Here is a 14,271-nt window from a genome sequence, read left to right on the forward strand (position 1 = left end):
ACGCCATCTAGCGGAAATTCTGTATGTACTCAATTTTCCCGCTATTTAGTCAATATAGCTCATGCTGTAGGTCATGCTTATTAAAAGAGAAATCCACTGAAGCTTCGGTAACACTTCAATTAATTCTCCCGACTTGTTATCATAACATTATTACACCATGCGGGTTCTTAGCAGCGCTCGCCTTCTCTACTTGTGGGGCCGGAATCCACCGTCCATGGCGAAGCCTGCTTTAAACGTTGGGGTTATTCTAGAAGGAGGAAATACAATATAATGGTACTTAATACTCTCCGCTTATTGTCGTTAGATTTTTGATTCCATTTTTGATCCTGTCCTGTGTTGATCAGGATCAGGACTTTAAATACTGCAGGTGAACCAAGGCCGTGTTTCAGGCGGTTGATAATACTTTCTGTCTAGGATGAAACACAATCATGTTTTAGATTATAAATATTAATTACAATGATCTGACACCTTGCTGAATTGAATTTTAGTCAGAAATATATTTTTATCGATTTCAGAAATTATGGAAACAAATCACAAATAAATCCATCAAAAAGAAGGAAAGTCATAAACGTATTTTTTTTTATTTTTTACAAAATGTGACACGACAATAAGCTAGGGAATAATGGCGACTATTTGAAGTTGATATTTGGACGGTGCCCAATTGTGAAAACGTAAAAAACTATGATTTCCTATAATTTGGAGGCGCGGTTTACCCAACGAGGGCCTGGCAAGAACAGTGTCCAGTCGTTCAGATGGGATGAAAACCCGAGGTCCCGTGTAAAAGATCCCTTGACAGTTGAAATTCAAAACAAGACATGGCTCCCGTCCAAATTATCGCAGTCGGTGTAGATAAGTAGAACGTTAAACCCCAGTCAGTTAAACTTCAGTCAGTTATATAGAAGGATAACTCGTGTTTTCCTTTTGTGCTCGTCACTTCCTTTTGTAGAAACCTTCATTACACATCTACTGTAACATTGATCTCTGTGTTAAAATTATATTTGAAATGTGTTTAACTAGTTCTGTCACATATGTAATAATAACTGACACCAATATTGTCCTTTAAAGATGAGAAAAGCAAACGAAACGAATCGAAATTGTAATAAAATAATTTATTGGATGAGAAGATCATTATAGAAATGTACATGGAAGCCAGTACGATATGCTGAATATGACGTCATCAGTGGTGTTGTTATAGACGTTAGCGTCGTTCGCAACGTTATTGTTATAGAGCCATCCAACGTCGTTAGCAAAGTTGCTTTAAATCATTTAATGTTCATACCAGGGACTAAGGTCCAACCCTGTCAGTTTCTTACATCTGACTTTCTTGCCCCTGTAAAACATAAAAATATAATAAATTTAAATCTTGTTAAATTATACCCATGTTTTTTTTTTATAAAACACGCAAGATACGCCAGAAATTTGCAACAGATGCATGAGGACACGCGAAGAAAGCAATTTTTCGTAGGCCTCAAATAAGGGGACGTAATCCAGGATGTTACGGTCCGACATGCAATCAATATCGAAAGTAACCGAGATGATGTGACCCTATACTGCACGTGAACTTAAAACTTGTATAGATTTAAAAGTTGGCGTTTGCATTTGCAGCTGTGAAACAGATTACACTAGGCCATCTCAACCCTTCTATGGAGGTAGGATGTAACATCACACGTTGACCGATGGTGCACGTGAAGTTAAAGATCAGGCATCATGTGTAGATTTAAAAGAAGGAATTTACCACTATTGAATAGATTGCACACTCCACCACCAACTAACTATCTCGGTATAACTTTAAAAACTTACTTGTGCAGGAAAGGATTTATTTGGATTTTAGCCAAGTTAAAAACTTGACACAGGATCTTAGACAAAGAAACTTTCTTAATGGCCTTAAGTTGATCTGGAAATTAAAATGAAGAAACCATATTTCTCTTTAACGTTTCTTTTCACCAATTAAAGAAGAATTATGCAAGAGTTAAATCTTTATATTGTAGGTAATTATTTTTCCTTTAATTATTATTTAGGCATTTATTTACATGACTAGGCTATAATCCACTCTCAACCACATCTAAGCACGATTCGAGTCCACTTTGCATGAACACAGTTAAAATAAATGAAGTATCTCATCACAAACATTTGGGGCTTATTTTTCAAAACAATCTTAAATGGAAAATACATATAGAAAAGTTTCAAAATTTATCAACTGCTTAAGATCACTCAAGTATCGACTAGTAAGGAAATCACTCAAAACAATATATACTTCCTATATTTTACCACACTTTGACTATGCTGACATTATTTGGGATGGGTGCACGGATTACTTAGCTAACCAGTTAGAACAATTACAATTAGATGCTTTACGCACAATATGTGGCGCTGTGAAGGGAACTAGCCATGATCTACTATATAAAGAAGTCGGTATTTTGCCTCTAAAACAACGTCGTGAAAGACATAAGTTGATATTTTTATATAAAATAATAAACCACTTAACCCCCGATTACCTTTATGATAATTTAAACAAAAAACAAAGTAAATACTTATTAAGAAATGACAAAAACCTTCCATACTGTTTTTGTAAAACCAATCTATTTTATAATTCTTTCTTTCCTTCAACTACACGACTTTGGAACAATCTAGATCCTTCTATACGTAATTCAGATACGTTATTCATTTTTAAACAAAATCTCTCAAAACATGATCACTTGGTACCTTCTTATTACAATATAGTTAAAAGTTCAAATCATCCATTCAAGAATTCGTTTATCTAACAGCGATCTAAATGGACATACATTTTTGAGACATATAACCGACTCTCCAACCTGCCGATGTGGACAAAATTTTGAAGATCCTTATCACTTTTTGCTGATATGTCCCTTATATTCAGATGCACGAAATAAAACCATAAAAACATTACCAACAGAATACATCAACACAAAGTTTCTATTGTACGGCTCTACAGATATTTCACTTGAGCAAAATAAATTAATATTTTCTGAGGTGCAAAACTTTTTAGAATTAAGTAATAGATTTTAAATACTGTAATCGTCATTTATCATTACCATCTCTAGATTCTGTTTACATATTGACATATTTGTACACTTTCAGGCCTTAAACCAAAATAGTCATTATGTATATCAATTAACCTTTTATTTGTAAAATATTATTGTATACTTGCACAATTGTATTAATTAATAACACAATATGAATAGTTTGGACTATATACATGTTTATAAGTAAACTAATTGTAATTATATTGTTTTGTTGAAAGGAGAGGGATGATATAGGCCTAGCCTGTTCCCCAATCCCATTCTTATTGAATAAAATATAGTTTAAAAAAAAAATCCATTCTCTAGAACATCGGAATGCCAAGATTTATATGGATTTAAACATCCGCGAGATTTAAAAAACTAACTGACGATAAAATGAACAATCGAAGTGTTGGAACGATAATGAACGATCTACGCTATATTTTCAAACAGTCCTCTATCTACCATCAGAATAAATTATTTCAATGAAATTTTCAATATATTCATTTTTCAATATCCATTTTGAACTTATATAGCAGAAACCACCCGGCCACGAGTTCACAAAGCATTTGAGGGTTAATTTAAGAATTTACTCAAAATTGTTAGCCTTATTTTGACTAAAATATAGTCCTTTATAAAACTTTTGTTGTCGGGAACAAGGTCTAATCTTAGATCCCCGACATACATAGGTTTTTCTATGCATAATTTTATTCGAATACGATCAAACTAGAGCTCCATATAAAGACTGAATAATAATATATTTGTGGTATCAACATCGAGGATGTCACGTCTAATAATATTTTGAGCTCTCTATGAATCCAGGATATGTCTAATACTATTTCGATCTTTCTAAGAATCGAGATACCATTTGTAAATGAAATGGGGTTAACGTCCGATATCGCTGCACCGTCTTGACAAATGAAGACGGGCATACGCCATACAGTGTGCTATGAGGGAAACTTTGACCGGACAGCGGCGCTACGGTCCACCGTTCTATCGAATTCTGTTGCGTGCACACGTTTTTCTTCCCATCCGAAGGACTCTACGCTGTCCCTTCCCAGACCCGCCATCCATCTACACCAACAAGGGGGAAACCTTTCCCGGAAAATTTCGATGAACTTTCTCGGCCAACACCAGGATCGAAAACGGAACCTCCAGATAAGCGAGGCAGAGTTGACTCACTGAGCCACCGCGGCTCCAGAGGCAGGTGGCATAGAGGGGAGAAAAATTACTCACTTTTCGAGAATCCTCGTTTCTGGTCTGTTGTTTCATACCAGAAACTGTCTCCACATTTCAAATCGCTGAATTGTCTGCCCAAGATACAATTGAAGAGCGGGCCAAGAACCGACCCATGTTCATTTTGTTCTGCCATACCACCGACGAATACATCAATATCATCAACACTTCTACAAAATAAATGTGCTTTTCATTAAAGGCTGTTGGTGGATACTCCATAGTACAAGCTAGTGGACTGTAAGAAACAAGGGAGTCGCGGGGAGTTCATCCCATTGTCCGACGTGGTCCATGAAGGAGGGCCTGGCTAGGGCAGTGTCTAGTGGTTCGGATCGGACGAAAAACCGAGGCACTGTGTAAACATTGGCATGCAATTCGAATTAAAAGTTGGATGTAACCCCGCTGTCCGGGCACCCCCCCCCCCCCCCCAGAGCACACTGTATAGCGTATCTCGTCTTCATTAGCCCAGTCGGCGCAGAAAAGTTGGACGCAAATCCCATTTCATTTCATATATTAGAAAGAATCAGTGAGCTAGAAAAATAACGGTGTTTAACGTCCACTCAGCACAAACTATGTCATTTAGGTCTAACATGTGGTATTGAACACATGACACTTGCATCGATGACGGTACCTATTGAATACAGGTAATGTTCTTTGACAATAGGAGGGGTGGGATGGCCAAATGGTTAGCACGTGCGTGCTGTATCATAAGGTATGTCATTGAGTCAACCGGTGGGTGTGGTTTCGATTCCCCGGTTGTACGTGACAGGGAGTTGTCCAACCTCGTGGGTTTTCTCCGAGTCCTCCGGTTTCCTCCCACTGCTAAAGACCCCTACTCGCAAGCAATTTATAGAAATTTGTGTCGAGTGGACGATACCCCCTCTCTCTCTCTCTCTCTCTCTCTCCCTCTCTCTTTGACAATAGGTTCCTTTAAACATGCATTATGAAATGAAATGGGGTTTAAGGAAATGGAATCGATAGGTCTCTTAATCAATCACCCGTCTCCAACCTACACGAGACAACAATCTTATTTGGAAACAGTTGTCTGCGATACCACTTCAGGTGGACGCGGGCGTTAAGCCCCAGGGGAGAAGAATGGGGAAGAAGACGAAGAAGAAGTTGTCCAACTTACTTGTAGGTCTTTTTAAGAGGTTTTCGAGCCGTTTTCTCGAATTGTTCACTGTTGAAGTTGTTGGCTTCAGGTAAATTGCAGAATTTTCTAAAGGTGTTGTAAGGTGGTAGACCGTGATCTCGACCTCGCTGGATATTAAAGGCACCCAAATCAAACGATCCCATGGCAGATTCAAACAGGTGATCTGTGATTTGTTCGGACAGGAAACGATCTCTGAGCTGAGCTGGGTCGGATAAAATATTTAACAACTGACTTCAAACTGGTGAAAATAAACTGTGGATCATTGAAGAGTTTTCGAGTTGGAACTACCTTATCGTCTATAACTAGAGCATCGGGAATTTTAGAGTGTCCATATCTAAACGCTGCCGCGGCAAAAACGTTTGCGATACTTGGATTAACGTTGATGTTGTACTGGTAGTTGTCGTTTCCCTCCTTTAGATTGTAGTGATTCATGGTGGCATTGGATAAAACTTCAGGTAAAAATTCCGTGTAGGTGATTCTCTGTTTAAAACAATATATGATGAATGAATATAAGAGAGAGAGAGAGAGAGAGAGAGAGGAAGAGAGAGAGAGAGAGATTCTTTACACTGTACAATAACGCGCTTAAGCTGTGGAAGGAAATCGGAGGACCCAGAAGTAACATACGAGGTTTGACATGCGAACCTACTCCTTACCTCGTACAGACATAGAACAAAAAGCATACCACTTCACTCAATGCCATACCTTACGATGTAACGCACATGCGTTAAACCATGCACTCCACCTCCAGTGGCGGCGCCAGTCGTCGGTGGTTGGAGGGGCAAAGCTGGGGCAAAGTCCAAGTTTAAGGGGGCAAAGGGACGAGCTTCAACTAGGTGTAGGGGGCTCCCCCAGAACATTTTGAAAAACAAGTTGCCGGAAATGCAGCCTGACAGTATTTCAGGCACTGATCGTTGAGGTAAAGTGTCAAACGAACGGACTTGCGAACCTCTTGTGTCCTACTCTTATATCAAATTCCAACGGGACCGCGGGGTTTCGTCCCATTCGAACGACTATAAGCTATCGCTTGCCAGGCCCTCGGTCCTGCATCACAGACAAAGATGAACCACACCGGAATATCTCGATGAAATTTCTTATTAAACCTTTCAATATTCTAAAATAATAAAATAACTCCCCTCACCTGTAGAAGGGCACTGATGATTTTTCTGGTTTCCTGGAACAATCTGTCCCCATCCCACCCTGTATTGTGTTGTTTTAAATCATCAACAATATAATTATGGTATCGGACGAAAGCTGTGTGTAAAACTGTTAATCCGGGATACACATGTACCCTTTCGTCACCTAGAAAATAGAAAACCCGTCTGTTAAGAGAGAGAGAGGGAGAGAGAGAAAGAGAGAGGGATAGAGAGAGATTGTTTATGATTCCCGTCACTGGGGCGGACGTTTATAAATACCAAATAATTAAAGATAAATTATGGGAGATTAAATAAAAGAGCTGGCAGTTCTCATGATAATAGTTAAAAACTAGATAAGGTAAAGGGAATTTGCGTAAAATTTCAGTCAAATTGATCCACTCTGAACCGAGATTGTAGCGATTGACTTTTAGGCTCAGCCTCGATCATCATTACTAAAGTCGTTACGATAAAAACATAGTCTCGATTATCCATTTCATGATTAAATCATGAATGGAAGTCGAACAGCAAATCGGAACCTAATCCGCTAAATATCACAGGCTAGCGATGACATCGAGAGTTGATTATGGTCTGGATAAGTTAATTAATGTCTAATTAATAATTTAGATAATATTTCAGGCCTAAAGATTTAGCTCTTGCATAATGTATGTTTATTGTTTGCGAAGTTTGAAGATGTAGGAAAGATTGTTTATTAACGTAGCAATGACAATTGACAAACGAGACTAAGTTTAGATTATCTACTTATCTTTAAATCTTTTAATCCATTTAAATATCGGCCACCCGATGCTGTAGAGAGTTGCTTAAAAGCTTGTCATATGAATAAATGTCTTTGTGCATGTATATGTGTATGTATGTTCGCTCATCGCGCTTGTGGTATCAAATTAACCAGCCCTGTACGTGCCGTACGTGCAGGGAGACCGCACCACACACAATAAAATACACAAGACACAGACAGCAATAATAACACAATGAATGGATCTGGGAATGATGTTGGAAAGGTGACTTACCAGCATCGAAACAGAATGGTGCATTCTTTCTGATACAGTCTCCATTTCTACCTTTTGGTAATAAATCACCTTTCGATGTCTTCATACGACCTGGGAAATAAAAACCATAATATCTTTTAATTCGTGGGGTTATTGTTGTCAAGTGGTCGACCGTCTAACACCTAACATGTCATCTCTACCTGTTGGTAATAAATCATTAGTGGATGTCTTCATACGACATGGAAAAACAAAACGTAATAAATATAGAGTTATTTATCTTTTCATTCGTGGGGTTATTTTTGTCAAGTAGTCGACCGTCTAAAACCTAACACGTCATCTCTACCTTTTGGTAATAAATCACCTGTCGATGTCTTCATACGACCTGGGAAATAAAAACCATAATAAATAGACAGTTATTTATCTTTTAATTCGTGGGGTTATTGTGGTCGAATGGACCAGATCCCGGTTTTGATTCTTACGCTTTTACAGACGGATGGGACAAGACAAACCCAGACGTGTGGGGGGGGGGGGGAAGGACAGGTACTGGCAAGCAATGAAGGTATTGCCGTTCAAACAAAACCCGTCTATTCACTGACGGGTACATTTAACATGTAATCTGGAATTCTAAAACAGTGGAGATTACAAACGTTGGATGTTTAACCCTAGTTCAGTCCATTTCTTACCGTTAGGTAATCGTAGACGATCTTGTGTTTCCTGGTCACTGCCATAAACATTGGAACCATCCACAAAAGGTGTCAATAGATTCTGTTGTTCTCGTGGATTCCTACGGTCTGAAATAAGAAATAAAGCTCAATATTATCCAAAGTCTTCGACATTGAAAACACGATTATTTGTTAATTTAAATCAAGATGTTGTGATCTTACCGGGAAAAGATGGGCTTCTGATATCCAATATTTAAGACAAAATACAAATTTTACCATTGGTACATGAATCGTGTCCCATAATGCGTTTCAGCACCATTTGCAACAAGGGATTCGAAGAACGAGGCTAGACATATTCCCCAAGTTATGTCACTCGGTGACGTCATATTCTTATCTGGAGCGCATGCGAAATAAATACTATCGGTGTAGACTGGAATAACCAGACACTAGAGACTGCTATTCGATTTAGACTTCTGGAGTATTTCGCCAAACATAACTGATTTGAAAATAGAGTAAAAACTGAAACGATTGAATGTAAATCAGAGATATTCCCATACTGGGACGAACGTTTATAAATACCAAATAATTAAAGTTTGATTATTGTTCGGAACTAACATATGTTTCAATTTTATTTCAATAATTCAATTGCGATTAGAAGTCTTTAGCTGTGGTAGGAAACCAGCGGCTGGGCAGACGACACTACTCATTGGTAAGTACAAGCTGACATACCTTATGATTCAACACGCATGCGTGAAGCCATTCGGCCACCCTATTTAATTCCTGAATCTAGGAAAATGAAATGAAATGAAATGAAATAGGGATTAAAGTCCTACTGTTCTGCCTCGACTGGGTTGATAAAGATGGCCTATATGCCTACTCTTATATCGAATTCCAACTGTCAATGGATCTTTTACGTGTACACGGGACCTCGGTGTTTCGTCCCATCCGAACAACTACATGTTGTCCCTTGTCAGGCCCCTTGTCATACATGACTGACAAGTAGAAACCACACCCTACAATCCCAATGAACTTTCTCGGCCAACGCAGGGATCGAACACCGAACCTCCCTCCTGGTTAGCGAGCTAATGTCGTACTCACTGAGCCACCGCGGCTACTGAATCTAGGGTCAACAAAGTCTGATTATAATAATAATAATAATTCAATAAACTTATATAGCGCCAAAATCCAGCTGGAAAAAGCTGCTCTATGGTGCTTTTACAATGATACAATTCGAAAAAGCGAATAGATTCTTTAGAAAATAAAAAAAAATAAGGTCTAGCAAAGAAACCATTACATTTAATAGACATGTAAAGGTATATTAGTAAACTTATAAGATACCATAACGTATAAAAGACAAATAAAAGTATTTCAGTAAACTTATAAAGAAACAACAAATAAAGTCTAATTAGTTATACATACTTACTTATTCTGGGGTTAATTGAGCGAGATCGGATAAAGTCTAAACATTTAGACTTAAAAAAACGATCAGCAGGTTTTTGAACGATAGGTATTGGAAAGCATCTTTTATTTCTGTAAAATATAATAATAATAAGTTATGGTAGAGCTAGAGTTTGGGTAGGGGCCAACAAAAGTCTAGAGTTGGGATAAAGGGTAAATACTCTAGAGATGGGGTAGAGGGTAAATACTCTAGAGTTGGGGTAGAGGGTAAATATTCTAGATTTGGGATAGAGGGTAAATACGCTAGATTTGGGATAGAGGGTAAATACGCTAGAGTTTGGGATAGAGGGTAAATACGCTAGCGTTTGGGTAGATGGTAAATATTCTAATGGTAAATGTTCTACAGAGAGAGAGAGAGACAGACAGACAGACAACAGACAGACAGACACTCGAGAGAGTGAGAGACAGAGGGAGAAAGAGATGGGAGAGAGAGAGGGTGAGAGAGGGTGAGAGAAAGAGAGAGAGAGAAAAAAGAGAGAGAGAGGGGGAGGGCGGTGGTGTAACGTGTGCTCGACACAAATCTCGTTCAATATTATTTCAGTAATTCGTTTGTGTGTAGGCGTCTTTTGGCAGTTGTGGAGCGGGCGGAGATAATCCACGAGGTTCAACAGGCAGTGGGAAGAGCCACCAGTTGGTTTACCAGCCAACCAGTTTAAATTACAACAATAAATGTTTTACTTTTTAAAGGAGTGTCGGTGAAGTTTTCCTTTTTTAGCCCTTCTATTATCACAGCACGGTGAAGCATTTTCTTCGGCTGAAAGAAGAATAGAAAGAGATTTTAACCGTTTCTAGGATGACTTCACTACACACAAAAACAACAAGAGTGTGTGTTTAACATCCACTCGACACAAACTAGGTCATTTCGGGACTAACATATGGTTCAATTTTATTTCAATAACTCGCTTGTGCGTAGGAGTCTTTAGCAGTGGGCGGAGAAAAAGCACGAGGTTGGATAAGCGACCATACTACTTGTCACTTACAACCGGGGAATCGAAACCACGCCAGTTGACTGAATGACATACCTTACGATACATGCTAACCATTCGGCCATTGAACCCACCAATAACAATACCTTATGATGCAACGCGGACGGGTCAACCACCGGGGATGAGACAAGCTACATAGACCCCCTACGCGCAAGCGAGTTATTGAAATTAAATTGAACCATATGTTAGTCCCGAAATGACCTAGTATGTGTCGAGTGGACGTCAAACCCACTGGATAATGTATTGGATAATGAGCTGGCAATGCAATTGGCATTTCTGAAATGTCAATTTTTAAATGAATTTCATAGGCGTCGACATCTTGTTTTAGGGCTAGTTACCTCCCTTTGTTTATGACAACCTAGCCGATATTGACAACCAATCTAGACTAATATTCGTAGAACATTTGCTTGAATAAGAGAGACTAAAATGCTTAAAGAGCTCTACCATTTAAAAAAAGCTACATAACAAAAAAGGGATTATCTTTAAAGTTTTAATTAACGGAGCTGAATCGCTAATATTTGGGACCTAGAAATTGACACAAATGGATCACAACGCATATAATAATGTATGAATGTATATAAACTGATTTATATTCAATCGTTTCTGTTTTTACTCTAATTTCAAATCAGTTATGTTCGGCGAAATACGCCAGAAGTGTCAATCGAATGGTAATCTCTAACGTCTGGTGTTTCCAGTATACATCGGTAGTACTTATTGCGCATGCTCTCCAGATAAGAATATGACGTCAACGATTGACGTGACTTGTGTGATATATCTAACCTCGTTCTTCGAGTCCCCTGTTACAAATGACGCAGAACGCATTCTGGTACACGATTCGTGTACCAATGGTAAAACGTTTATTTTGTCTTAAAAATATTGGATATCAGAATCACATCTTTTCTCGGTAAGATCACAAACATATGTTTTAAATGTCGAAGACAGTGGATGATAATGAGTTAAAAACTTAGCCACTTAAAATTACTTCATTCTGAGAGACGTTAGGATCGTTTGGAGAATGGCGGAGTCTCGCATGTCATTGCTACCGTTGTTACGACAGTGAACAAAGTCTCGGTTATCCATTTTTTAATTAAATCACTAACCGTCCATCGTGTTTAAATCTGTTGAAATCTAGAACATCCAAGACTTGATTATGACCTCGGCAAGTTAATAAATGTCTAATTAATAACTTAAGGCCTAACGAAAGGCCTACTGGTGGTTTGTTTTACTTACGTTGTTGAATGGCTGATGCAGTTAAATCATGGTCCAGAAATTGTCCCCATTGCATGAGCATCACCGAGTGTTGTGACATGTGGGTAACTGGCGTGTGAACTTTGATACTGACTGTTCTAGCACTAGGTAATAGACATCTTCGACGCCTAGGCCATTTACAACGTCCAGAACTGGAATAAATTCTTGGGGCCCCAATTCCTGGAAAAGAAACCAAAAGAACAAATGATAAGTAAGGATATGATTTTGACAAAATTTCTAGTATCCCCGATTTCTGCAACACGAAGAAACAAAATGAAATGGGGGCTAGTGGTGTAGGTTGTCGCGCTTGTCGTTGTGGTTTTGGTTCCTGGTGTGAGCGTATGTACTCCCTATTCCTCCCACACGGAAGACCCTTGCGCGTGCGCTAAGATAATAAAAATGAAAATAAAGGCAACTTGTCTGCAATATCAATTTCGGTGGAAGCGGACGTTAAACACTAAGAAAAAAATATGTACATATGTACAACATGTACATATGTTTAAAAATGAAATTAAATGGGGTTTAACGTCCTACTGTTCTGCTCCAACTGAGATAATGAATACAGGTATATACACCAATCAGTTGTTCTGCTACGTGTATCTCAAAGAGTACATCCGACTTCGGTTTCTTGTTCTGCCCCACTGCCAGGACATTATTAGCGCCCACGTAAATGATCCCTTAGACAGCTGAAATTCGATATAAGAGTAGGCCATGGCGCCGCCGCCGTGAAAAATCCCCAAACTATATTGTATGAAGTATATTCAGTCGGTGCAGAACGGTAGGCCGTTAAACCCTATTTCATTTCATTTCATTACATGTATTACCATCAGCATACTCTGCATCCACATAACGTTTAAATCGCTCCAATGATTGTCCCCATGAGGGTCGTTGGATGTTGTTACAGGAGCCATCAGCTGTACGGAATAAACGACCAGAGTTCGGACAAGACGACATGTGTACAGCTGGTCGAATCAATCTAAAAATAAACATATGACATTTACTAAAAGCGAGAGAGAGAGAGAGAGAGAGAGAGAGAGATCACTACATGGGTGATACTCTAATGGTGTGATAATCTGCCAATCGCTAGTAAGTCGTTAACCTGTCATCACTTTAGTGCCATCTATTGTTTCTCTGTTGCTCGATTGTTTAATTTTAGTCCTTGCTTGAACTTATAACTTTAGGAATACAATATTTAATATTATTTATTATTGATTTCATCATTCAACAAATAATAATATATATCATTTCTTTCGTATGCGTCTTTTCTAAAACAGAGGAAAGTATAATGATGTTCTTATCTGCCAATCGCTAAGATAATTAATGTTTCTTAAATTAACCACTTTAAGATCAACCGGCTAGTAAGTCGTTGGGTAACGACGTTAATACCATCTATTGTTTTTGTTGATTTATTATATTGTTTAATCTTTTATGCATTGTTCATCTATCGACACGTCAGTTTTAATTACAACATTTACTTTTAACCAATTATCTGATTTTCCTTAAATATAACATTGAAGGCGAGAAAAATAATAACAAAAGGAATAAGGAACCTTAACAATCAATTTAATTTAATTTATGTCATGTATTATTTCTATAAATGTTTTAATTTGTTTTAATTGCTTTGTTCTGTGTTGCTGTTGGCTCTTCCTTTTCTTTTCTTTACTTTTCAGGTAACATTTATCTGGAGAGAGGCATTAGCAAGAAAACACTAATGGCATGCCTTTAACTTTAACTTTTAAATGCTTAAGTGTAAATAATTGAATTAAATCAACTTGTCCATAATATCATATGTATTGTATTGGACGTTAAATCTGTAATAAACAACAACAACTACATTGAAGGCAGTCACTAGTTAAGATCTCTTACTAAGTGCAGTAACTGGCCAGTCAGTACTGTATGAAGATATATGTATATATATGTTCCGGTATATTAAAGAATCATTCTGTTATATCGAAGAGAGAATTTACACCTTTAAAATACTGGGATAATAAATACAAGTTTAACTTACCTTGATTCCGGTTCTAAACGTACTGGTGAAACGTCTCGTAGAGTATACCTGTCGTTCATACAAGATAGTTGAGCTAAGCACATAGTCAAAGACATAATATGTGTGCCATCATCGATATTGATTTTGTCACCGGCCTGGGAAGACGGTATTTCTGATAAAAAAACACATTTCATTGTTTTATTTGCAACATGTATACAACAATGTCATCAATTTCATATCATCTTAAGCGGCTGTTCCATCGGTTTTTAGTGATGGCCGGGAAACGTCCGCGGGTTTGTCAGTGATGTAGAACAGGGGGCCTGGCATGGACAGCGTCTAGTCTTACGGATCGGACGAACAGTCGAATTCCCGCATTGGTATGTGCCC

General features: G+C 38.1%; 1 protein-coding gene across 2 annotated transcripts; it reads right to left on the reverse strand.

Annotated features, from left to right (window-relative positions):
- Positions 1-1,124: 1,124 nt before the first annotated feature.
- On the reverse strand, positions 1,125-14,027 carry LOC126815404 (chorion peroxidase). 2 transcript variants are annotated; one of them, XM_056099628.1, is made up of 12 exons: positions 13,906-14,027; positions 12,722-12,873; positions 11,880-12,077; positions 10,342-10,417; positions 9,629-9,735; positions 8,227-8,334; positions 7,565-7,654; positions 6,545-6,705; positions 5,386-5,886; positions 4,257-4,426; positions 1,801-1,894; positions 1,125-1,330 (listed from the first exon to the last, which is right to left on the reverse strand). In XM_056099628.1, the coding sequence occupies exons 1-9, from the start codon at positions 13,998-14,000 to the stop codon at positions 5,557-5,559; spliced, it is 1,317 nt and encodes a 438-aa protein (XP_055955603.1). In that variant the 5' UTR covers positions 14,001-14,027; the 3' UTR covers positions 1,125-1,330; positions 1,801-1,894; positions 4,257-4,426; positions 5,386-5,556. The 2 variants fall into 2 exon arrangements, with proteins under 2 accessions (XP_055955603.1, XP_055955604.1); XM_056099629.1 differs by lacking the exons at positions 11,880-12,077; positions 12,722-12,873; positions 13,906-14,027 and adding an exon at positions 10,851-10,962.
- Between the last annotated feature and the right edge of the window lie 244 nt (positions 14,028-14,271).

Source organism: Patella vulgata, chromosome 3 (assembly GCF_932274485.2).
Source record: "Patella vulgata chromosome 3, xgPatVulg1.2, whole genome shotgun sequence".
NCBI classification, from domain to species: domain Eukaryota; kingdom Metazoa; phylum Mollusca; class Gastropoda; family Patellidae; genus Patella; species Patella vulgata.

What these genes read in the sequence shown, in the direction of transcription:
- LOC126815404 (XM_056099628.1), bottom strand. Translation starts at nt 14,000, where the DNA reads ATGTCTTTGACTATGTGCTTAGCTCAACTATCTTGTATGAACGACAGG. An exon ending in CTCAATTAACCCCAGAATAA is followed by an intron (nt 8,335 to 9,628) that starts GTAAGTATGTAT and finishes TTCTTATTTCAG; the next exon opens with ACCGTAGGAATCCACGAGAA. An exon ending in TCGTCTACGATTACCTAACG is followed by an intron (nt 7,655 to 8,226) that starts GTAAGAAATGGA and finishes TTTATTTCCCAG; the next exon opens with GTCGTATGAAGACATCGAAA.